Source organism: Musa acuminata, chromosome BXJ3-6 (genome assembly GCF_036884655.1).
Source record: "Musa acuminata AAA Group cultivar baxijiao chromosome BXJ3-6, Cavendish_Baxijiao_AAA, whole genome shotgun sequence".
NCBI classification, from domain to species: Eukaryota; Viridiplantae; Streptophyta; class Magnoliopsida; order Zingiberales; family Musaceae; genus Musa; species Musa acuminata.
In genome coordinates this window covers 9,275,001-9,297,885 of record NC_088354.1, presented here as the reverse complement: position 1 = coordinate 9,297,885, position 22,885 = coordinate 9,275,001, and the positions used below count along the sequence as shown (strand labels likewise).

At 40.2% G+C, this 22,885-nt stretch overlaps 4 protein-coding genes across 8 annotated transcripts; all 4 read left to right on the top strand.

The window, feature by feature from the left end:
- Window positions 1–113: 113 nt before the first annotated feature.
- LOC103987625 (26S proteasome regulatory subunit 6B homolog) lies at window positions 114–5,038 on the top strand. The gene is made up of 6 exons (XM_009405976.3): window positions 114–667; window positions 1,429–1,659; window positions 1,798–1,956; window positions 2,597–2,749; window positions 3,329–3,412; window positions 4,714–5,038. The coding sequence occupies exons 1-6, from the start codon at window positions 182–184 to the stop codon at window positions 4,846–4,848; spliced, it is 1,248 nt and encodes a 415-aa protein (XP_009404251.2). The 5' UTR covers window positions 114–181; the 3' UTR covers window positions 4,849–5,038.
- Window positions 5,039–5,753: 715 nt separating this feature from the next.
- On the top strand, window positions 5,754–8,470 carry LOC135641282 (PHD finger-like domain-containing protein 5A). Its single transcript, XM_065156578.1, has 2 exons — window positions 5,754–5,910; window positions 8,096–8,470. Exon 2 carries the CDS (start codon window positions 8,119–8,121, stop codon window positions 8,449–8,451), a length of 333 nt encoding a protein of 110 aa, XP_065012650.1. The 5' UTR covers window positions 5,754–5,910; window positions 8,096–8,118; the 3' UTR covers window positions 8,452–8,470.
- A 280-nt stretch (window positions 8,471–8,750) lies between these two features.
- On the top strand, window positions 8,751–15,628 carry LOC135641281 (uncharacterized). 4 transcript variants are annotated; one of them, XM_065156577.1, is made up of 4 exons: window positions 8,751–8,942; window positions 9,043–10,042; window positions 10,990–15,074; window positions 15,158–15,628. In XM_065156577.1, exon 3 carries the CDS (start codon window positions 11,127–11,129, stop codon window positions 13,422–13,424), a length of 2,298 nt encoding a protein of 765 aa, XP_065012649.1. In that variant the 5' UTR covers window positions 8,751–8,942; window positions 9,043–10,042; window positions 10,990–11,126; the 3' UTR covers window positions 13,425–15,074; window positions 15,158–15,628. The 4 variants fall into 4 exon arrangements, with proteins under 4 accessions (XP_065012649.1, XP_065012648.1, XP_065012647.1 ...); XM_065156576.1 differs by lacking the exons at window positions 8,751–8,942; window positions 9,043–10,042 and adding an exon at window positions 10,293–10,447 and having other exon boundaries at window positions 10,990–13,729; window positions 14,848–15,074; XM_065156575.1 differs by lacking the exons at window positions 8,751–8,942; window positions 9,043–10,042 and adding an exon at window positions 10,293–10,447 and having other exon boundaries at window positions 10,990–13,729; window positions 14,760–15,074.
- A 2,301-nt stretch (window positions 15,629–17,929) lies between these two features.
- On the top strand, window positions 17,930–20,583 carry LOC135640046 (11-beta-hydroxysteroid dehydrogenase 1A-like). 2 transcript variants are annotated; one of them, XM_065154148.1, is made up of 7 exons: window positions 17,930–18,317; window positions 18,402–18,594; window positions 18,689–18,774; window positions 18,849–18,980; window positions 19,053–19,217; window positions 19,301–19,619; window positions 19,987–20,583. In XM_065154148.1, exons 1-6 carry the CDS (start codon window positions 18,132–18,134, stop codon window positions 19,601–19,603), a joined length of 1,065 nt encoding a protein of 354 aa, XP_065010220.1. In that variant the 5' UTR covers window positions 17,930–18,131; the 3' UTR covers window positions 19,604–19,619; window positions 19,987–20,583. The 2 variants fall into 2 exon arrangements, with proteins under 2 accessions (XP_065010220.1, XP_065010221.1); XM_065154149.1 differs by lacking the exon at window positions 19,987–20,583 and having other exon boundaries at window positions 17,931–18,317; window positions 19,301–19,742.
- The last annotated feature ends 2,302 nt before the right edge of the window (window positions 20,584–22,885 follow it).

Genomic DNA, 22,885 nt, shown 5'->3' with positions numbered 1-22,885 from the left:
CTTTGCACGAGCGTAGTTGATTAACTGTCCGGGTTGCCGACGAGAATCGGTTCGGCGAGTGAGTTGAGTCACTAACTCGGTCCCGCTTTTATTAATTGATGCCGAACTCGATCCTTATCTCGGAGGGCCCTTTCTTTCGTTTCGGTTCCATCGGAAGAGCCTCTCGTCGAAGCTGTCTCTGATGGCGGCCATGGCTGTGGACGCGAAGCCCTCACCGGCCGCCCCTCCAGCGAGCATCGCCGCCTCCGCGAGTCCCTCATCCTCCCTCCCTGGCGACGAGGATGACGACCTCTATGGGCGCCTCAAGTCCCTGCAGCGGCAGCTGGAGTTCATCGAGATCCAGGAGGAGTACGTGAAGGACGAGCTCAAGAACCTGAAGCGCGAGCACCTCCGCGCCCAGGAGGAGGTGAAGCGGATCCAGTCGGTGCCGCTCGTCATCGGACAGTTCATGGAGATGGTCGACCAGAACAACGCCATCGTCGGCTCCACCACCGGCTCCAACTACTATGTCCGGATCCTCAGCACCATCAACCGCGAGCTCCTCAAGCCCTCGGCCTCTGTCGCCCTCCACCGCCACTCCAACGCCCTCGTCGACGTCCTCCCACCCGAGGCCGACAGTAGCATCTCCCTCCTCAGCCAGTCTGAGAAGCCCGACGTCACCTACAACGTCTGTTATCAAGAAACCCTAGAATCGTCCCTTCACCCCTAACTTCTGCACCACGAACATTCCTTTTTCTTGAAATCGGAACGCCGTCTCGCTTCTTCTTTGCTGGTTTGGAGACACTGTAGGGTTTCTTGGAACTTCTCATTTTCGGGGGCAAGAATCAGGTCACAAGTTGCTCGACGATTCTTGACTATGGTTTAATAAAAGATTAGATAAACCTTTGGTTTTGAGCGTGATATTCTTCTCGTCGGGTGTATTAGGTCAGGAGTTGAGGTAACGTTAGCTTTGGTTCTGAGAATGAGCTTTTGTCAGTCTTGATCGAATTAGGGTCCTTTTTCAGCACTTCTTGATTAGGGTTTGGAGAAGATATTATTTCCCCTTTCAGCCTGAATGTTCATCTTTGCTCGTTGCTTCTTAATAGGACTTGAGGGAATATTAGGGTTTAATTATTTACTTTGGTTCTGATGATGCGCTTTCGTGATCGCTGAATAGAATCAGGCCTTATGTTCAGCAGTTCTTGAATAGGTTCTGAAAATATTTTTTCCCCTATTTTAGCCTGAATTTATAGTATGGGAGTTTATTTAGGTCACAAGATGTTTACTCTCTTGAAGGTTTGATTTGCTTGATGGAAATTCATTGTGATATATGCACATGCATACATGTAAACTATACATGTTATTCCATTGTTTTGTTCAATTAGCTTTGCCTGCCTACTTCCAGAACATATTATTTTCTGCTTCGTGATTTTCTCTTTTCTTATCCAGGATATTGGAGGCTATGATACTCAGAAGCAGGAAATTCGGGAAGCTGTTGAATTACCTTTGACACATCATGAGTTATACAAGCAGATCGGTATAGATCCTCCAAGAGGTGTGCTTTTGTATGGCCCTCCAGGGACGGGTAAAACCATGCTTGCCAAGGCTGTAGCCCATCATACAACTGCTGCTTTTATTAGAGTTGTTGGGTCTGAGTTTGTTCAGAAGTATTTGGGTGAGGTATGTTTTAGTTCCGTACTTCGTGCAATTCCAAAAGAAACCTCGACAATGATTTTGACTTTTCTTGTTCAATGATTTTTTATGCTGGAGTTTGCTTATGCCTGTGTTCATGAGATAGATATCTCTTTACTTGTTTAGGGTCCAAGAATGGTTAGGGATGTCTTCCGCCTCGCAAAAGAAAATGCTCCAGCAATTATATTCATTGATGAGGTTGATGCTATTGCTACAGCACGTTTTGATGCACAAACTGGAGCTGACAGGGAAGTTCAGCGAATACTTATGGAACTACTGAATCAGGTAATTTTTCGGGTGCAAGATGTAAATTTTTATCAATTCTCTGAGCTAGAAGTTAGTTGTTTGAAGAAAGTTGATTGATATCACCATAAGGGATTTTTTTTTAAGTCAAGCAGAATGATATTACTGGAATTAACTAGTAACAGCATTTGAAAGTTTTAGCCATTTGAAGAAGAAAGATGATTGATATCATTGTTAGGGTTTTTCTTTTTAAGTCGAGAAAAATTATAACACTACAAGTTGAATTTTAATGCTGTGAACAGAGTATTCTTCTCTCTATTTCATCTCACTAATCCTCATCTAACCATTGATACTATCACTCTTTTTTTTTTTTGGGTACTCCCTATGGTACTACCATATTGCTAAACTAAATAAACATTATTGAAATCTCAAATCATGTTTCATTTCTGATAAATCATCAAACTCTAAGTTTGACCTTATATCGTTGGCAGGTTAGTCTTTAATTGCTAAAGATTTTGGGTGGTGTTTCTATTGTGCTAGAAAAGCATACATTTGGAACAATTCAAGTTACCTGTCATGCTTATTTCTTGATCATGCCTTAGTCCTTCATGTTTAACTTATTTTCTTTGCCCAATTACATTTTTGTGCCTTCAGCGGTTTGATGTTTAAAATTCTACTGCAGATGGATGGATTCGATCAAACAGTCAATGTGAAGGTCATAATGGCAACCAATCGAGCTGATACTCTAGATCCTGCACTTCTCCGTCCAGGAAGACTTGATCGGAAAATTGAATTTCCATTGCCTGATAGGCGACAAAAGAGATTAGTTTTTCAAGTAATTTTTTTCTTGCCCTAATTTTGATCTAATTATATAGTATACTGGGCATCAATATGCTTTAAATGACATTTTACAATTATATTTATTGATCGAGATAGTTTTTCCTTGCTTGTTTTCCTAATGACTAAAGCTTAATACAGATTCGTTCTGGATTCTTTAAAAATTAAAGCAGCATGATATGATCCTTAGAAATTTGTTATTTCTTTTTAATCATTATTGGAAGTGATTTTCTTTGTGTCAATCTACACTCTTCTAGAGGTAAGTCATGTCTGAAAAATTCTGGTCCCAAGTTAGTTAATCATTAGAGAAATTTTGGTAAGGCCTGCCAGAAGTAAGCAAGTAAGCTGATCAAAGCCTGACGATCACATATCTTCCTATTCTTCATAATTCATGACTAGTCTAGATATAAACTATGCATTATTTCTTAAACTGCTTATTGATCATACAAATTTTGCATTGAATGCTGTAGCTAGCACATTTGCCATGTTTAAGTGTCATTCTTTATAGTTGAACTTGATTTGAAAGGATTTCCTGATTATAAGGAGCCTTTAATGCTTTTGGATTGTTTTCATTCAGGTCTGCACTGCTAAAATGAATCTTAGTGATGAGGTCGACTTGGAAGATTATGTTTCTCGACCTGATAAAATTAGTGCTGCTGAGGTTAGCAATATATATTTTTTATCATTAATTTGCATTTGGGAATTAAAGATGTTCTGTTCATTTCTGTATTATGCTAATTAAAGATGTTCTTGCTCATTTTTTCGCTTTCAGAATAGGCTTTTTGCATACAATTTGCATAAAAGATGTTCTCCCGGCAGACACATTAAATTAGTATTACTATTTACATTTAAAACATTAACAAAGGTTGTGGTTTTGAAACATCATCTAGTATATTTTTACATTTAAAACATTAAAACATTGGTTATCCACTTAGTAAAGGTTGAGGGTTCAAAATCTTATCCAACATTTAGATGCTTAAAACACTGGTCTGGTAGTGGTATAAGTGGGTCTGCTATAACAGACCCAGATATCAAAGGTTAAGAGTCGAAACCTCATCCGGCAATAAGTTTTTTGAACGTGCTAGGTAGCTTGACCGGTAAAAACGATTGTAAGGTCTTGGGATCAAAGTCCGCTTTCACTACTTATCCTTTTGAGAAAAACAAAAAAATCATAAAGAAATTTGTTTTCTTCGGTAAGATTTGTCACTATTGCTTGAGCATTGTTGTGTGTAACATTATTTTGCTCTATTCTGTGTAGTTTAAGACTGACTTTGTCTGCTTCATCTCTCTTTCTCTCTTCTCTCTTATAATCAAAGGAAACCAGACATGCAAACTTGGGGGGAAAAAGTTTAAGTATCATGAGATTAATTCAGATAATTTGTTATTTACTAGGTAGCGTGCTTCTTTGGTACAGAATCATGGAAAATATATCCTTGGACTCTTTGGTAAAAGGAGAAATGTGAAGAATTTATTCTTTGGTTTTCTGTCAAAACCCATTCAGTCTTGAATGATTGATGAGATCATTTAACTTGGTCTCAAGGTCTGTCTTGCATATTTTGAGTCAGATTAAATCTTATTGTAGGATACCAACCCTAAACCTTGGGTGCTGGTTCCCCCAAGACTTGCTCCTATAAACACCCTGCCATTATTCCAAACAAGAAAAGAAAGGTTGTGTTTAGCAGGTCAATTAGAAAAGCTTTCAGGTGCCTCTAACCAAAATGTAAATGGAACTGGCTTGAATACCCAAGTTTCCAGAATTCAGATAGTTAACTGTTTCATAATAATAACGTTCAGCGTTCATGCAGTTTTCAAGTGAGTTAAATGTTTGAGGAAGTGTTTGATACAGTTTGTTTATTGGGACTCGGTGCTTTTTTTATTTAAATATTTTCTCAGTATTTTCACTTCTTGATTTAGAAAGATTCCACTTGTCTTGCCTGACAGCAACAAGCATCTGTTTTGCAGATTGCTGCTATCTGCCAAGAAGCAGGGATGCATGCTGTCCGGAAGAACCGCTATGTCATTCTTCCCAAGGATTTTGAGAAGGGCTACCGGACTAATGTAAAGAAGCCAGAGACGGATTTTGATTTCTACAAATGAGGTCCTGCTGCTGATGCTGTTTTTACGGAGTCTGCTGATGTGTGTTGAAGTTACGAAGTAGATCACTGCTGCTGTATATTTTTCTGTCGGATTGTCTCCTAAGAAACACTACTGCTGTATATTGATCTTTCGTAGTATGTCTATACTGCTGCAGTACTTGAAATTAATCTTTCGTATTTTGTCCTTTTTAGCTATGTGTAATTCTGTGGTCCGGGAGCCGTTTGTTCCAAAGCATCAACTTCCAGTTCCTGTTTAGGGTGGAGTAGTGATGGTGGACGGGGCCCTTTAACCTTCAAGAATGAATATATATATATGATGTATCCATGAATTGTAGGATTTAAATGATTAGATTCGCGCATTGATGTCACCAGTTCGAGTCTGTTAATTGCTTATATGTTCATGCATTTCATATTTTAGTATGAAATCTAATCATTTTATTATATAGTTGTTGTGCTATCATTTGGCTATTGGTCGAGGGGCAAATTTGGAAAGCACAAGCCTGCCTCGTTGCAGATTTCAGTGTAACTAGTGTACAACATCTTATAAAATGTCTAAAGGAGTTCTGAAACGCTTATTAATATCTATCATAGTTTCAAAGAACATCAAATGATAGTATATGTATCTTTATGTTGTGCAATGCAATTACGTGCTATAACTTCAAAATTAAAAGTATAAATACAAAATTCACTAACTTCTGATGACACCCATTTCCTCATACAGTTCTAATTTCAAATATATATATATATATATCTATGTATATATGTTGCGCTTTTCAATTTCTTGAATCAAATTCCACCTTAATACCAAACAGAGCGGGAAGATGGTGCTCTGTGCCGCGGGGAAGTATAACATAAACTATGTTTGCTTCTGCCGCACCGCTGTCTTTAGCGGGCCGCAAGAAATAAACAGTAACGAAGAAAGCCACGTCCGTCGGGTGAAGTAGAACACGCGCTTTCGGAAGCGTAGCGGACCACAAATAGGGTTTTCATCAATCGAGAAAGATCCAGAGCTTTGCGGAGCCGATTTTGCTGAGAGTTTCTCCTGAGGGTTTCCGCCATCGAGGTACATAGTATTCTTTTCATATTAGGTTTTCTGATCCCTCTCTAATGTTTTTTCCTCCTGTTTGATAACGTCTCAGATTTTATGACTGGTCTTATGATTGGTACCTTTTGAAGTTCTAGCATAGGATTGTGCAACATCGAATCTAGAAATGTGGTTTTAAGGTTGGATCTTCCGCTCTGCGAATAGTATCAGGGAATTATCTCTGGATTAGGGTTACGCCATAGTTTTTTTTTCTCCCCCCCCCCCCCCCAAAAAATCGGTTTTCAGATATGCTTTATATTCTCTTTTCATGGATTTCATCGTGGAGTTATACGCTTTTCGTTCTTGTCTGCCGTTCTTGTTTTGTTTCGGTGGATAGAAACAAATGGATTATTCTTAGGAAAAACATCGGTGTCAGTCTTTGAAATTGTACAAATATTTAAAGAAGATTGTTCCTAAGATTTCGATTAAATCAGACAAGATGACATCAAGCTGAAAAATGTCTCACCTGACCATATATGTCAGGTGGGCAAGATGGGTTAGGAAATTACTATGAGCTGCATATCAACGGAGATAAAACTAGAATTAAGTATGGAGCACGAGGGAGAGGGGATGTTATAAAAGCCGCAGCTTTTTAAATAGGATTATCCTCATGCTTATATAAATAGACCTCGATACCATGATAATAGTTATGACGAAATTTTGATTTTATCCAATATTGTCTCAGCAGAAACCATGCCACCTAGGCATACGGGCTGCCACTGCCGACTAGGCACCTAGAGCTTCTGGAACCTTTAGACTAGTCACCTTTTGGAGCTTAGGAGGTCATAACTACTTGAATTGTCACCTTTTAGAGGAGTTGTAGCCTTTCCGGAACAAATGAATTTACCATGTTCTTGCTTATGAAGGATTATAAAACTTATACTGCAAAGGTGTTGTCCACTTTACCACATTTAATAAATTCAAGATAAATTCATCTTAATTGCAAAATAAATTCTATGTAGTAGTAATTGTATGAATTTTTGTCGCCCTGTTTTCATCTGCATGTAAATTAAAAACTCTGGTTTGTTGGTTACCTTAACGAAGATGTAGCATGGATACATAGTGTAGTCTTCACGTTCAGTAGAGCCAATACTCATATCTAGTATAAGTGTATAATGGGCAATTAACTTTACATGTGAATGCTAATGACCATGGGATGCAAAGCAACACTAACATAAACTTTGAAGGAGGTGTAGATTAAAGTGATGGATACTCTATACGTGGTGCAGAGAATATGCACATTATAAGCCAGTTATTGTCAGACTAATAAATGAAGAGCCATTGAGATGAGTAAAACTTTATGTAGAAAAAGAGAATGGTGATTATATCATTCAACTGTGCCAGTTTGGGGTTTGGTCAGTTGGGTTGAGTCCCTAACATTATGAGAGAAAGAAGGTCATGTTGAGAGGATTTTGTTGAGGGCTATTTGGTTAGGGTCAAAAGTAAGAGGTTCTTCATTCCAAATATTTTGTTGACATGTTCTTTCGTTTATTCTGTCTGTAAGATGAGTGTTTTCCCCAAAGGAAATAAAAAACTTTCTCTTCTTGTCTGGTTCATGTCTAAGAGGAATTGGGATGGTTGCAGGATCTTAAATGGCAACTGATAAGGTAGGTATTGTTGCCTGCAAATTTTCATTCTGATTTTATGGCAGGGGTCTCGATTTCTTTGAGGTCACCAGCATGAATCTTTTATCGTCTTTCAGCTCTGTGCAATTTATTAGGTGTTCCAGTAGTTCTCTCATTTCTCATTTAGTGCAACCTTTGTCAAGATTTCAAATTTCTTTAGCAACATTAAGATTTATTCCTACTCATAGCTGTTGAATTTTTATGTTTGGTTTCTGTTCAAAATATGACGTCAACATCATATTGTTTGGTGGACAATTCTCTTGACCATATATTTACCCTAAAATTTTAGTGGAAATTAGCTTGCATGCAAGTGCACATTGTAGCAAAAGCACCATATTTTCATCTTGATCAGCTTTATGCTCTTGGAATCATAAATAAGAAAATTAATCATGTTTCCCATGTATCTTAGCTATATGTTGATGTTTCCTTTGACATCAATTAATCTTTTCTATTTTGTCAACTAGAAGTCGACAATGGACTTCTAGAAGTGATCACTTTGATGCACTTTTCAGTTTTCATAATCTTTTATGTTTGTCCAGGAACTTTGGTTGATTAGAGCATCATGGCCAAGCACCATCCTGATCTCATCATGTGCCGGAAGCAGCCAGGGATAGCCATTGGGCGCCTGTGTGAGAAATGTGATGGGAAGTGTGTCATCTGTGATTCATATGTTCGCCCATGTACTCTAGTTCGTGTCTGCGATGAGTGCAACTATGGATCCTTCCAGGGAAGGTGTGTAATCTGTGGGGGAGTTGGGATATCTGATGCCTACTACTGCAAAGAATGTACGCAACAGGAAAAGGACCGTGATGGCTGCCCCAAGATTGTTAATTTGGGAAGTGCCAAGACTGATCTCTTCTATGAACGTAAAAAATATGGATTTAAGAAAAGATGAATTGTATCTGATTTTTGCATGCTTGCTTGTGTGGCATTGATTACCACTGACATTCAAGACCTTGGCGAAACTGTTGTTTTCATCTGTTGGTGCTGCCAAAATTGATGGCAGGCAGCCTTATCTTCTTGAATTCTCATAGATGTTGAAATGATGCAAGGTTTAAAGACTAGACTACATGATGATCTTGTCACCTAATAATTTGCTTATTTGTATAGCTTCTCTGTCTCAGAAAAGCAGTGGCCGTCTTCTTTTTTTATGCCAACTAAGAGATGTGTTGTGATTTCATGATTGTTCTAACTTGGATATTGGCAGGGTAAGGTTTTACTTGCTGGAATTGCTGAGATTATTTGACACCCTTGCTGTGGGTGATGCTGCTTATTAAAAGTTGGGTCTACCTAAAGGATAGCTTATGGAGATGAAGCGTAAGAGAATCAACGGAGGACATTGAGGTTATTGTTTCTTGTCAACCTGCGGCTGTTATTGGTACAGAGGTATTGGATTATAGGAAGTTATATCTTCAAGCTTAACCTGACATTTTCTTCTTTTATCTTGAAATTTGACCTTCTCTTTTGTGTGTGCATGCGCGTGTAGTTGTTATCTCAGGTTTAGAGCTGCAAATGAAGCGTGTGCTCATGAAAAGCTTGAGATGGAGTCCGTGTGGCTTTCATTCATTTATCTTCTGAACAAGCAAAGATGATATAAACCAACTCAATAGTGAAGCGTCACTTCTTAGTGTCCTAACGCAAGGAGAAGTCAAACCTCATCCAAATCCTGTTGCATTGTTTGTCTTTCCATTGATGATGATGTCTGTTTCAGGAAACGACGCTCAGGTCAACAAGTAACTGGATGATGTTCCAGTTGCACGCATCATTTGTGATTGTCGAATCTGGCTCGTCTATTGTATCCTTATTACGCAGATGGTCTTTCATTACAAATGAAATAGTAATCTGCATTGCTAGTAGAATAGAGACTTGCAAGCATGTCCTTGAAGCTACTGCTACCTGAGCTTATTATTGTGATTACCTACCTGAGACTCAGCATCCAGAAAAAGATCACTTCAATCAGAAACTTTATGATCCAAAAGCAACTAAAGCAGTGTTAGAAGCTTGCATTGGGTTGGAGAAGCTCCACTCATGTTGGGATGAAAAGTGGTCTGTACTCCCAATGCCACGTTTCAAGGAGAAGAGTTTCGAGTGAGCAGACTGGACATGGTTGAAAGCCTCCTGGTATTTAGTGTTGTCTACTGAGTGCTGCAAACAAAAAGATGATGTGACACACCCCAGAGCAGTACTCCTCTCCTCTCTCAGCAACAATGTGAAGCTGATGTGACACCCCAGAGCAGTACTCCTCTCCTCTCTCAGCGACAAGATGGACTCCATCTTGGACCTGGCATGGTCATGTCTTGCCCCATTTGACAAAAAGATAAGCTCCAATGATGTTACTGATTCCGCGAAATAGTTTCTGAAGCTGGAAAATGATGTTTAGGGCTCAGAAACAGCAACCGGTGAGGAATCCTCATGTTTTGAGTGGTTCCTGTGAGTTCTCCAGATCAGTGAGGGTAAGAAGAAGTCTCCATAATCCAAAGCCTTAGGTGGGTAATCCATTGTTAGCCTAAAAATGCTCCACCTATGCTCCCTCTGATTTATATTTAGGTCATCATTAAAATTGCATTTCAATTTCTTTTCCTTAGTTACAGAAATTTCAATGCTGTAATTAACCAAAATGACAAATCACACCTTGGGTCAAAAACACACCCTTGTTAGAGTGTGGAGAATGGAATAATAAATGGTGAGGGTTAACAATATATATATATATATATACATTTTGGTATTTCTGATTTATTGGTTTGGGTCGGAAGAGGGTTTGACTACAGGAGCTCAACTCCGCTCATAAAATTTTCGAAGAATTTGGGGGGGGAATTTGGGCGATTGAGAGCTTCTCATGGTGGCCATTCGGATCTAATAATTCAGTCATTTTTGCGGATTTCCTGAAACTGGTGATCTCTTCCTTCCTTGTTCTCCGGTTGATTTCTTTTTCAGTTTTTTTACTGTCAGCTCCTGTCTGATGGCGGAGATATAGGGTTAGGGCTTCTAGGTTTCGAACTCATCAAGAAAATTTGGAAATTTGTTTGCACTGTTCGTCAGTCCATGATCGGTATAAGCCCTGCAGATCTTTCTGTTTTTTAGTATTTAGTTGCCTTCTACTTTTTTTCGCGGGAAGCCTCAAGATCTTGGGAAAGTTTTTAGTCTTTAGCTTCTGAGAGTTAGAAGATATGGATTTTTCTTCTGTTTCCCTATTCTTTAAGGAAAAAGGCTGGTTTTTGGGCTCCGATGTGCTTGTCTTTGTTACATTCTCTAGTATTTTTTGCCACAGAAGAATGCTTATGCTGATTTGATGTGCTCTCATTTCACATTACAGTTTGCATTACAGAGTTGATGCAATAGTTTGTTGAAGCTGAATGACTAATTGTTCGTCTTGCTTTGAGTCAGATTTCGCTTCAGTGTGACAAAGTTCGTTGTTTGGTTTTGTTGTTTTCAGCTGAGGATATCTGGCCATTTGGTGGATGAACTGGATCTCTGTGTTGCTGTTCGTAGAAGTGTTGGAAGAAATTTTCTTTGTCTGTTCTAAGTTCATATACAAGACCATTTGCAGACCAGAAGAGAAAAGAGCAGTGAATGGATTGTGATAGGGAGGAGGCCCTTAAGGCCAAAGAAACTGCCGAAAGGAAATTCAACAATAAGGACGTCAAGGGTGCCAAAAAGTTGGCTCTGAAGGCTCAAAATCTCTTCCCGTCGCTTGAAGGCATAAGCCAAATGATCACAACACTGGATGTTTATCTTGCGGCAGGAAAGAAGATTAATGGGGAGAGTGACTGGTATGCAATTCTCTCCGTGGATGCCACTGCAGATGAAGAGACACTGAAGAAACATTATAGGCAGTTAGCCCTCCAGCTGCACCCTGACAAGAACAAATCCGTAGGAGCAGAAGGTGCTTTCAAACTCATCTCCGAGGCTTGGAATGTATTTTCTGATAAGAATAGGAAAATGGCATATGACCAGATGAGAAATGTCGATGGTTTAGAAAACAGAGCTTCACAACCACGTAGAGATTGTTCTGTTCATAATACTGCCAATGGTTTCTACTCATCTTCCAACACAACATCCGGCAAAAGAGCTCGAAAGAGAAAAACTGGTTCTGCTCCATCTGCTGCCCCTCCTCAACCTCATCCAATAAATTTGAACACGTTTTGGACATCTTGCAACTGCTGCAGGATGCAGTATGAATACCTTAGGACTTACCTTAATCACAATCTTTTATGTCCCAACTGTCATCAGGCCTTCATGGCTATCGAGATAGGAATTCCAGGTAATGCAGCAAATTCTTCTATTTCATGGTCAGCCAGGCAGCACGAACATAATTCAAACTATAAGTACACAATAAAGAATGGTTATAGTTCTGGGTTCAGTACCTCCACTTTTTCTGGAACAGGTCATACAGAATTACAGCATGGGGGAAATCTTGACTTTTATAACCATCATAAGTTCCAATGGAGCTCTTTCACTGGATCATCTGGGACTTCTAGTACAACAGATTCTGCTTTTCAGCCTGCAAACTTAATCCATAAGAAATTTGGAAAAAAGAGAAGAAAGCATGAGGCACAAGCAGCAGCTCGAAGGGAAGAGTCCTTCCAGACGGATTATCATGTATACAAGAGTGCAGCTGATGGTTCTAGAAATTACAATGATGGTCACACCCTAACAAGTTATGATCAGGACCGGTGTATTTCTAAGGCTGGCAGGCCAGCAAAGAGGAGGAACAATGGTGACCAAAGCGGTGATTGTTATAGAACAGATGAGACAGAGAATATGTCTACAAGCATCGAAGACACCATTAATCCTGAAGTTGAAAGGTCTAATGGTGCTGTTGAGGATCTTCTTAGAACTAGAATCACAGCAAGACAGAACAACTACATCAGGGAGTATTCACAAGTCAATATCTGGAAAATGCTTACGGAGAAGGCTAAGGCAGCGATTGGTATAAAGCTAGAAGAATGGAACTTAGCTCAGGCAAACAAGTTGGAAGAAAAAGAGAAATTAAGGCGGCAAAATGGACAAGAAGCATCTGCAATAGATGCAAATACAGGCAAACATGATTCCAGCATTAGGGAATCTTCAGCCCATGGCCTTGATGTCAATACAGCTAAGAAAGTCGTTAAACATGTATCCATTGATGTACCTGATCCTGATTTCTATGACTTTGACAAGGATCGCTTGGAGATGACTTTTGAAGGTGACCAGGTATGGGCTACATATGACAGTGAAGATGGTATGCCTCGACTCTATGCCATGGTTCAAAAAGTTTTATCTTTGAATCCTTTTAACATCCGCATGAGTTTCCTTAACACAAAGTCCAACAGTGAATTGGGACCAGTTAACTGGGTAGCCTCTGGATTTGACAAAACCTGCGGGGATTTTAGGGTGGGTAGATATCAAATTAGTGACACAGTCAATATATTCTCACATAGAGTTAGATGGGAGAAGGGTCCACGTGGAGTCATTAGAATTGTCCCTAAGAAAGGTGATATTTGGGCCTTATATAGAAATTGGTCTCCAGACTGGAATGAGCTTACGCCTGATGATGTGATATACAAATATGAAATGGTGGAAGTACTTGATGATTACACAGATGACCATGGTGTGTCTGTCATCCCATTGGTGAAAGTTGCTGGTTTCAAAGCAGTGTTCCATCGACATATGGATCCATTGGAGGTTAAGAGGATCACAAGAGAAGAAATGTTTCGTTTCTCACATCAGGTTCCTTCTTATTTGCTCACAGGCGAAGAAGCTCATAATGCTCTGAAGGGTTGCCTTGAATTGGACCCAGCAGCAACTCCTGTTGAACTTCTTCAGGTTATAACCGAAGTTAAGGAAGATTTGGGGATGGAGATAAACAAACAACAATCAGGTAATTGATTCAGAATCTATTAGGGGCAGTGGATGAACCTTTGGCATCGAACAATGGACTTGTCACCAAATGAAGTCTCATGGAGCTTCCATTCTCCATTTCATCATCCTTTTTTTTCTCGATGACTTGGACTAGGATGCCAGGGTTGGTGACCATTCACATATCTTCTGTTACAGTCATTGTTGGGCATATCTAACCATTAACCCTTATTCCAATATGAGATTGCTGGAAATAGCAGTTAGTTTCTGGAACCTTGTTCCTGCTAGAACCTGATTTCCATCTTACCCTTGAACGTCAAACCATGCGCTGAAAGGTGAGTGCAGTTTTAACAAAATAGTTTCAGCTATTGATTGTCAGTCAGAAGCATTCTGACTTCTATGTTTCTTACCATATTTTGTGTTTTTATGTATTTCTTTGAGGAATTGTCCTAATGTCCTCCCTTTAAGGTAATTTGGTATCATTACTGGATTATGAGGCCGATCGCATATGTACAATATTAAAAAATCAAAATTTCATTAACTTAGTTCTTGCTCTATTCTTTGTTTAGTATAGTTATGCAAATCATTTCTTTAGCTACAACTGTGGTTTCCTTCTGTGTTCTTTCTGCATAACATGATAATTAGGTATACATATCTATATTGTTGCTTAATCAACACGTTTGAGAACTCTAGTCGGTAATACTCTGGAATGAAGACTGATTTATGTGATATTTCATCAATGTCTATTGTCATGCATTGGAAGTAGCTTCTCATAGGAGGTTGTGTATTCACAGTAGTATCCTATATTAGCTTCCTGTTTTCAGTAGTTCTTAAAATGGGAGAGGATCCGAATCCAATTTTAAGAACCTGGGCTTTGTTCTTATGCTATAATCACAGCAAATGGGAAACATTAAACCTTTTCGGATCCATTTTCCATGTTTTAGAGTTTTAAATCCCACTTGTGGTTATATATATATATCCATGCAAAAATCTAAAGCTCATATATGTCACTATATGTTGAAATTTCAATTGACAAAAAGCATTGGAGCATGTGGCTATGAATCACAGTGTCGGGGTTGCAAATCCCTTCTATCAACCATAAGTTGCATAACCAAATCAAATTCTTTCTCGATAAACTTGTTTGAAAATTTTGAGCCCAGAGAACTAGAATTGGAATAGGTTTTGTGGGGATCACAAAACAAACCCCTATAGAATTGAAGAAAGCTTCGGATTCATATTGTTCATGGGTTGAGAATGAGAATCAGTAACTCCAACAATTATTTGTCCTCAACATTAATAATGTTAGTGAGAATAATAATTCAGTGAATGGTTATTAACATATCCTATAGAATTCTATATTGGCAGTTTTTGAATCTAATCTTCATCTGGGATGATCGAGAGAAGGGTTAAAACTTGATGATTGAGGTCTCCAGAGGTACATTCATGAATGCAGGTCTTCGAGGTGGATGGATGAGGACAGGTCCTTCCCGATCCGTCTGATTCTTTGATACTCTTGTATTATAATGACAATGGTGGATCAGTAATTTATACTGCAGCGAGGAGCCTATCAGGACCTGCAACCTTGACCATACCAACGTAGAACATGAGCTGAAGCCCTGTTATCAGTGGTGTAATCTACATACTATTAGGGTTCTCCACCCATGCAACTGTCTCCCGCAGGTACTGTTCTGTGAATCATCCCCCACAACTTTCTGCTGTTATCATCAAGGATTTATTGGCCACTTTTGATGAACACATTGCAGAATTAACTATGAAGTAGAAGAAGATGAGTTCTAAAGGATAAACGACGGAGACAGAGTTGACACCATCAATTGAGTACTACATTTATTCATAGGAATAAAGGCGACAGAAGTAAATTACACGCAGCTCGTTCGTTTTCCTCTTCAGCATTGTCTGTCTTCTTCAGTCCAGCCGCTGGGGTGACGGTGGTGGCTCAGGCAGATCGTATTCGGCAGGATGATCAAGGCGCTGGATCTGTCCAGCTCGAGGAACATATGGCGACTGCATCCCATTTGGGCCTGAGGGAGCCGTTCGCTGCTTGGGAAGTAGACCTCGCATCTCATCGTTCTCTTCTGCAACAACACCGCCGGCGGCTACTTGCAGACGCTTGTCCTTGTCCCTACCGTTTTTTCCCAGTCTTGTTCCTGCTGCAGCAGTGGCTGTAGACACAACCAGAACCACCATTACAACGCAAATGACCCTTGTTTGCTCCATATGATCTCTGCTATCTCGAGGCTTTGGATGATCTCGTATGGAACAGCTACTGGCCTTTTATAGGCAGGCTTATGGAGGTGGGAGGGAACGAAGTTTAGAGAGCCATGGCATCGCTTCCTCTTCTTTAATCTCAGAAAACTTGTCCTCATGTACTTTAATTAGGTACGATCTCTCTTCATGTACTTTAGTTTTCCTTCTGATCAAGGTGGCTAGCACTTGAGGTAGACACATAGTTGAGTCGTCTTCTGCCGATCATTTCAGATCGCTAAATGTTGGAATGTCCAACGTCGACTGGTGGATAGGAGCACACGTCCTCACCTGCAAAGGTAATTAAACTCCATTTCATATTGCATGGCTATACATAAAACCGGAAACACGGAGGGTTATCACTTGAGATGCAAACAAATGTATTAATGTTTGTATTAGGAAGGAGAGGAGAACTCGAAAATACAAAAAAAAAAAAAAAATCTGGAGATCAATAAATAAATAATAAATTAATCAATTATAAGATTCTTGAGTTATCTTTATTTATGTATAATAATTCTTATGTATATTCTCTCACATAAATTTCGAATAATTTATATATTTTCTTTTACTTTTATCTAGAAACTTATCCTTTCCTTGTATCTTATTTTTTATTCTATGTATTCCTTATATCTTATTCTTTTTCATCAAACTTTAATTTTAAGATTTTATGTTTTTCATGAAAATTCCTTCCTCGTGAAGAATCTTAGAACATTAGTTTAAATTTTTTAAAATGCTTAATCTCTCAAATAGTTTTAGAATGATCGGAATGCATAAGAGAGGTCTTAACCCTTTTCTCTACCGAAGCACTTAAATATTATATCATCATATAATCAAAGATTGGAAAGTTAATGGATCTGGAACAGAAGAAAGCAATCATGAACTGTATGTGGAGTAGTCAAGCAGCACATGGTGACCACAAAACCAAAATAAAAATAAAAATTAGTTGCCAACCACAGCAAAGCCGAAGCAGCACTCACAACCATCACATACTATATTTCACTTCTCTTTTGGACAGTGGACACAGTAATCCTCTTAACAATGCCCATCATTCATCCATCAACAGGCTAAAAGCCCCCCACTAACACACCACTCACTAATCATGCCAAACACTTAGGAAATAGCCCCCCACTATCCAACACACCACCCTCTCCCTGGGAAAAAGGAAGTGAGACAGCAACAACTAAAGCTGAAATCCAAGTAGGTAGATAGGCTTTTTTAACACTCCAACCAATGATCATAGTGGAACTCCCACTTCCGCATAAACCTAAGTTTAACTTGTGAGTGTTTGGCTTAGCCTCTGTGCCTGCCAAGTCCCCCAGATTCACTCCCAAAACAGTGCTCATCATCTTCATATATTAAAGTGTGCACCCAGTTCATGTTGTCTCCTTTGTCCCCTCACACACCAGGCGAAGGCTACTTTCTACCCCCCCCCCCCCAACACCTCTACTCCGCTTATGCTGCAATAACATCCACAAGTGACAGACATGTAGCCAAAGAACAAATCTTTGCTCCTCCACATGTCCCAAGTAAACTTACAAGGATTTTTGCACCTCCTTCGCTGTATTCTTCCGGTCAAAAACATACCATTATTTTATTTTCATAATATATTAAAATATTTTGATTAGTAAAAATAGATAAATATTAAGATTGACTTATAAAGATAGGATATGATAGATATCACTATTAACTTGAGTTAAAAAATTCTGACAATTTAGGCTCAACAAAGTTAATAATAAATCAATTATTCCATTAGATCGGATCATGATAATTAATATCCAACCTAATATTATAATGTAGCGAGAGACTTGAGTAGGAAAGAATTATTCATGGATTTGAGCCTCAATAAGATTTTTGAGTCTTAGTTTGACCATCAATGAGCATCACAATATTAGTTTTGGATCGATAAGCAGTTCTCATCCTTTAGTTTTAATAATAGTAAGCCTTTTTAAATAATTCAAGCCTGAATTGAAATAGAGAAAGTGGTACTCACTCAATGATTCACATTTTTAACTTGTTAAAATGCGAGTCAAGTCGAATATATGTGTTCTTAATCATATATATATATATATATATATATATATATATATATATACAAATGCAAATTTACCTTCATTTATTCAGTATTTATGAGGATGATAATAATGTTCCTCGGGAGCAGGCCACCTGCCGGAGACATCAAAACAGCACCGCTGCATCAATCACGTGAGCGTCTTGATGGAAGACACTTAATATTGGTGTGGTTTATTGCACGGCAATGTGCTGGAAATCCTTGTGCGATACTCACGTCTCCCTGCATGCATTGATTACAGCGAAAGATGATCAGGTGCAGCACTCATCTCCTTAAAGACGAGCTGCTCGAGCGAAGTAAAAGAGTTCCACCAACCGTGCAGCGTCACCTGTCCCAACACAGCTATATTTCCTGCCTTTGAGACTCTGCACCTTTTCCCTGCTCTCTTCATCTTACATCCATCATCCATGGAGCTGTTGAACGGCTCTCTGAGTGTCGTGATGCATGTCTTCGTTGCTGCATTCCTCCTGGTGTACCTGCCCATCTCGCTCGTGTGGAGACTACTCAGGTGGGCGTTGGTGAGGCCCTTCTTGAAGGAGGACATGACGGGGAAGGTGGTCCTCATCACCGGCGCTTCATCCGGCATCGGCGAGGTCAGTGACATGCTTCTAATTGCTGTCATGGATGGATGTTGTAATGTGACCGACCTATAACACCAGTCTTGTTTCTTCCTTCAGCAACTAGCTTACGAGTACGCGAAGAGGGGGGCGTCCATGGCGCTTGCAGCGAGAAGAGAGCGCGCCCTGGAGACCGTCTCCGCGAAGGCCCGCGAGCTGGGCGCCCCGGACGTGCTTGTGATCGCAGCGGACATCTCCAACCCTACCGAGGCCGACCGGGTCGTCCAGGCAACCATCGGTCGCTTCGGGCAGCGTAATCGTCAGCTTAGCTTTCTCCATCGCATGCCTTGAACTCCATGAGCACACCAACTAGTTTCACTGACTACATCCCGATCGCTTGCTCCCAGTGAACCACCTCGTGTGCAACGCAGGGCTTTGGTGCAGCTGCTTCTTCGAGGAGATCACCAGCATCACTGCGTTTACCCAGTTGATGGTAACGTATCCGTCCACCAGCTTCGATGGATAGAGCAGTAGAGTAGGCGCTTATGGTTGCAGGACTCCTCTCAGGATGTCAACTTCTGGGGTTCCGTCTATCCGACCTATTACGCCCTTCCCTTCCTCAAGAACACTCGCGGAAAGATCGTCGTCAACGCATCCATGGCTGGCCGCGTTCCTACACCGAGAATGTCCTTGTACAACGTACGTACGTCGCAGTCGACACGATCTGGAGAGCGATTAGTTCTGTTCATGACATCATGCATCTGGTTTCAGGCAAGCAAGGCGGCGATGATCAGGTTCTACGAAACGCTACGGTCGGAGCTCGGGTCCGACGTCCGAATCACCATAGTCAACCTCGGTTACGTCGCCTCCGAGCTCACCAAAGGCAAAGCCGTGCAGAAGAACGGCGAAGTAGCAATCAACCAAGAAGCCAGAGATGTACGTCCGCTGCCGACCACTACCGTCACTTCATCTTCTTCTTCTTTTTTCTGAGCTAACGTTGACGCGACGTGAAATGGCAGATCCTAGTGGGGCCGCTGCCGATCGGGAGCACCAAGAAGTGCGCGCAGCTCATCGTCGGCGGGGCGTGCAGGGGCGACGAGTACATAAGCTGGCCATCCTGGTACAAGCCGTTTCACGTCGTCATGAGCCTGGCGCCGGAGATCGTCATCTGGTTCTCCCGTTGCTTCTACTTGGGCAATCCGGGGAATGCCTCGAGCGAGCCATTGAGCAAGCGGATGCTGAACGTGAAGGGGCTCAAGAGATTTCTTTACCCAGCTTCTGTTCTATCTCCGGGCAGCGTCGTGGATGAGATCCATGCATGAACGAAGACGGACAATGGTTAGACAATAAAGGAGGGGGAGGCCAATCTACTTTCTGTGCTTGTTGTAGCTCTTCCAATCACCATTGTTTCCACACTCGTTCTGCTCTTCCAAACTAACAAAGTTCCACAAAATTTCCATCCGGCGATGCTTATACACATTAAAGAAAAAAAAAATACAGATATTAAGAAAATTGTTGTTAAAAATTTCCATTTTTTATATAAAAATAAATAAACGAATTTAGTACTTTTCTTAGTATCTTATGATAATTAGTCAACGTTTTTCTTAGTTAGTTAGTATATAATCTATCAAAACCTTTACCAATTAGATTTCAAATTCTAATCATTCATATTCATGTTGCATGATATATACAAATATGAATGCAGGAAGCTTATTATTGAGTGCACGTCAGACCGCTATAAAGATTCCCACCAACCCTGTGAGAAAGAAACAAGATGAAAATAGAAGAGAGAGAAAAAGGATTTCCAGCCATTCATGCAAGCAGTGATATGAGCGTCCTTCCTCACAGGACTGTTGGATGCAATGAGAAGGAAGCATCAGCTTTCGTGCATGGACGGTCGGTCTGTAAGACCTTCCCCGCCATTTCTATTCCTGCACCCTACTGCTCATTCGCGGCGGAGTCCGGCGTCCGCAGCGTCATAGTCTCTCGCACATATCACCCGACTCTTCTGCCATCTTCTGCTATCTTTCTCGTATCGAGATAAGTATCAACTGAATCAGCCTGCATGCAGATTCCAATGGTGATGGTGATCACCTTCCTGACGACTGCAGGTTTGCCCGAGGGAGGGAAGAGTCAAAGGGAAACGGGACGCGCCAACGACACCCTTAAGCCTAAGCCTTGGACGGGTTTCGCCAGCGACTGGAACCTCACAGAAGAGGAAGCTTAGCTGAGCTTGGCAACGACATGGGGCGTCCGACTTTAGCAGCAGCATATATTAATAGAATGCGCCATGCCATGAAAGCATCCTGCAGCATCGCCAGAGCAATTCTGCACCTTTCATCTACCCGATGCAATTATATATTTGTAATTAAGTATCATAAACGATGAATCTTTTTTTATCAAAATTGATAATCGATCCATATCGTGCAATTATATATTTGTAATTAGGTACGATAAATGATGATTGTCGATCCATGTCATGCAAATCGAGATGCTCCTTTGGGATAATTCCCACTCTTCCCCCTTCCTCTTTCCACAATGACCATCTTATCTTCTCCTTGCTCTTATAGTAACGAGTAAGCGCATCACGGGACAAATGATATGATTAATATTTCAGATCAATCGGACTTCAACGTAGCCAACAGTACTGAAATGGCATGAAATCTACATGATGTATCTGTTCAAACACTGATCATGGGGTCACACATACAAGTTCCTACTGACCTTGTGGTTGACTTCTGCATGAAGATTGTACATGCACATGATCTGCATGAAGGTCCCTGAAATGAGGTGCAAGTGTTGATGACTACATGGCATTTACTTTCCAGTTCATCTAATAAACCTTCCATGATGACATTTATTTATCAGAAAATAAAAGGTATGATGACAAGTAATTCTGAATCCGAACTGAGTTGAATAGTTAGTATGAAAGTTGCTTTCAGCCTGCAGTGGCCTTTAGTGTGACATTTGATGCACAGTAGTTCCAATTCATGACTTGGGACTTTAAGAAATGATGGGCGTGGCAAGGAACATAAGAAAAAAAAAAGGAAAATAACAAGTTTATTTTATATAATAAGATTAATATATATTCATGAAATATCAAATTCTTCATATATTAGAGTATTCAAATATAAAAATAAATCTCTCTTTAATTAAGTCTCACATAAATCCTTAAAGAATTTTCTCTTCATCTCTTCCATTTTACTAGAGAAAACCCTAAGAGTATTTTGGGTGTTTTTTATTTTCCTTAATGCCTCCTCTCGTCGAGATCTCGAGATACATAAGTTATTTATTAAATAAGTCTTAATTATTATAGAATTCTTATTTCGAATGATCGTGATAATATTATTTTCTAAATGAATTACAGCAGCATATTACGAATACTCAAAGAATACTTATCGACCTTAATAAAAAAGTTAACTATACAGTACAATCCAACAGCTCATGTTTTTGACAGTATCTATAGATATTCTTGAAGAAAAGTATTTTTTTTATCTTTGTTTTTTTGTTGAAATTATGAAAGAGGATTGAATCCTCCATCACCTCATGAAAATGAGGTTTGCTTGGATGATCAGGCACCTCAGGACAGCTTCCGCAAGATCTTGAATGGAACGCTGAAGATCTCATTGATTTGATGTCAATCGTCTTGTTGCCGACTCCTACAGGATTACAATCATCTGCAGATCAGTTGGCAGAGACCCCTGCAACATCAAATGCCACAACCCAAATGACTTACTTCATGTCCACATGATAACCACCAAGATAGATAGCGCATGAGCTCACACGTAAATGAGGGCAGAGACAGCTATATTGATTGGCATAGTGTGCTGCACTCCGTTCCAAGGCTTCCAAACCTTATCTTCTTCTGGTTCTCATGGTAATATGACGCCTTCCGATCTCAATTAGTTGCTTGGCATGTTCACAGCTAAAGTTGCAACCCAAGCATTAAAAGCGCAAGGGGTTCTTTGATTGTTCCCTCTTAGGAACCTACAACAAGCTTATGTGATCATTAAATCTGTATAGATTTCATTTAGTCCATTCGGAAGGCGTTATATAGGTGCGTACAATCTGGCGAAGAATATAACGTCATCTAACTAATGATGAAATAGACTCTTGTGGCTCCAAAGCTCCCTAAGATTTATCGTCCATCATCACCCGAGAGATGATAATGATGATGTTACCGAATCTAGATTCGAGCGACGTGGCGTATTCAGATTTCCATTTCTCTTATCCGACAAGAAATTTGCACGGGATCGTAGTGTTTGCGTGTGCCCAGCAGCTCCTCATCTATGTCTACTGTCGAGGAAAGAAATTGCGAGATGAGTCTTGGACTTGTATCCTTACGTCCCTTTCGACGATGTGCTTCACTAGTGATTCTGTGCTCCATATACATCAGTTGATAGATAACCAGCGTGATGGTCGAGGCATTCCTGACGGAAGCGAAGTCTTCCCCAAGTGGAGGGAGTGATAATGGAGTTGCAGTGACCACAAGGATTCTATTGGTTGTGATGTGACACTTCACATTGGTTCTTCCGCTTCTTTGTTTCCTTTTGGTATCATCCTTGTCCCTTGGAGTTTTCCAAGAGACCTCATTGGTAAGCGTT

Coding starts and splice junctions, on each gene's coding strand:
- LOC135641281 (XM_065156577.1), top strand. CDS start 11,127: ATGGATTGTGATAGGGAGGAGGCCCTTAAGGCCAAAGAAACTGCCGAA.
- LOC135640046 (XM_065154148.1), top strand. CDS start 18,132: ATGGAGCTGTTGAACGGCTCTCTGAGTGTCGTGATGCATGTCTTCGTT. Junction 18,595..18,688: donor CATCGGTCGCTTCGGGCAGC/GTAATCGTCAGC, acceptor GCTTGCTCCCAG/TGAACCACCTCGTGTGCAAC. Junction 18,981..19,052: donor CGAGAATGTCCTTGTACAAC/GTACGTACGTCG, acceptor ATCTGGTTTCAG/GCAAGCAAGGCGGCGATGAT.
- LOC103987625 (XM_009405976.3), top strand. CDS start 182: ATGGCGGCCATGGCTGTGGACGCGAAGCCCTCACCGGCCGCCCCTCCA. Junction 668..1,428: donor AGCCCGACGTCACCTACAAC/GTCTGTTATCAA, acceptor TTTCTTATCCAG/GATATTGGAGGCTATGATAC. Junction 1,660..1,797: donor TTCAGAAGTATTTGGGTGAG/GTATGTTTTAGT, acceptor TTACTTGTTTAG/GGTCCAAGAATGGTTAGGGA.
- LOC135641282 (XM_065156578.1), top strand. CDS start 8,119: ATGGCCAAGCACCATCCTGATCTCATCATGTGCCGGAAGCAGCCAGGG.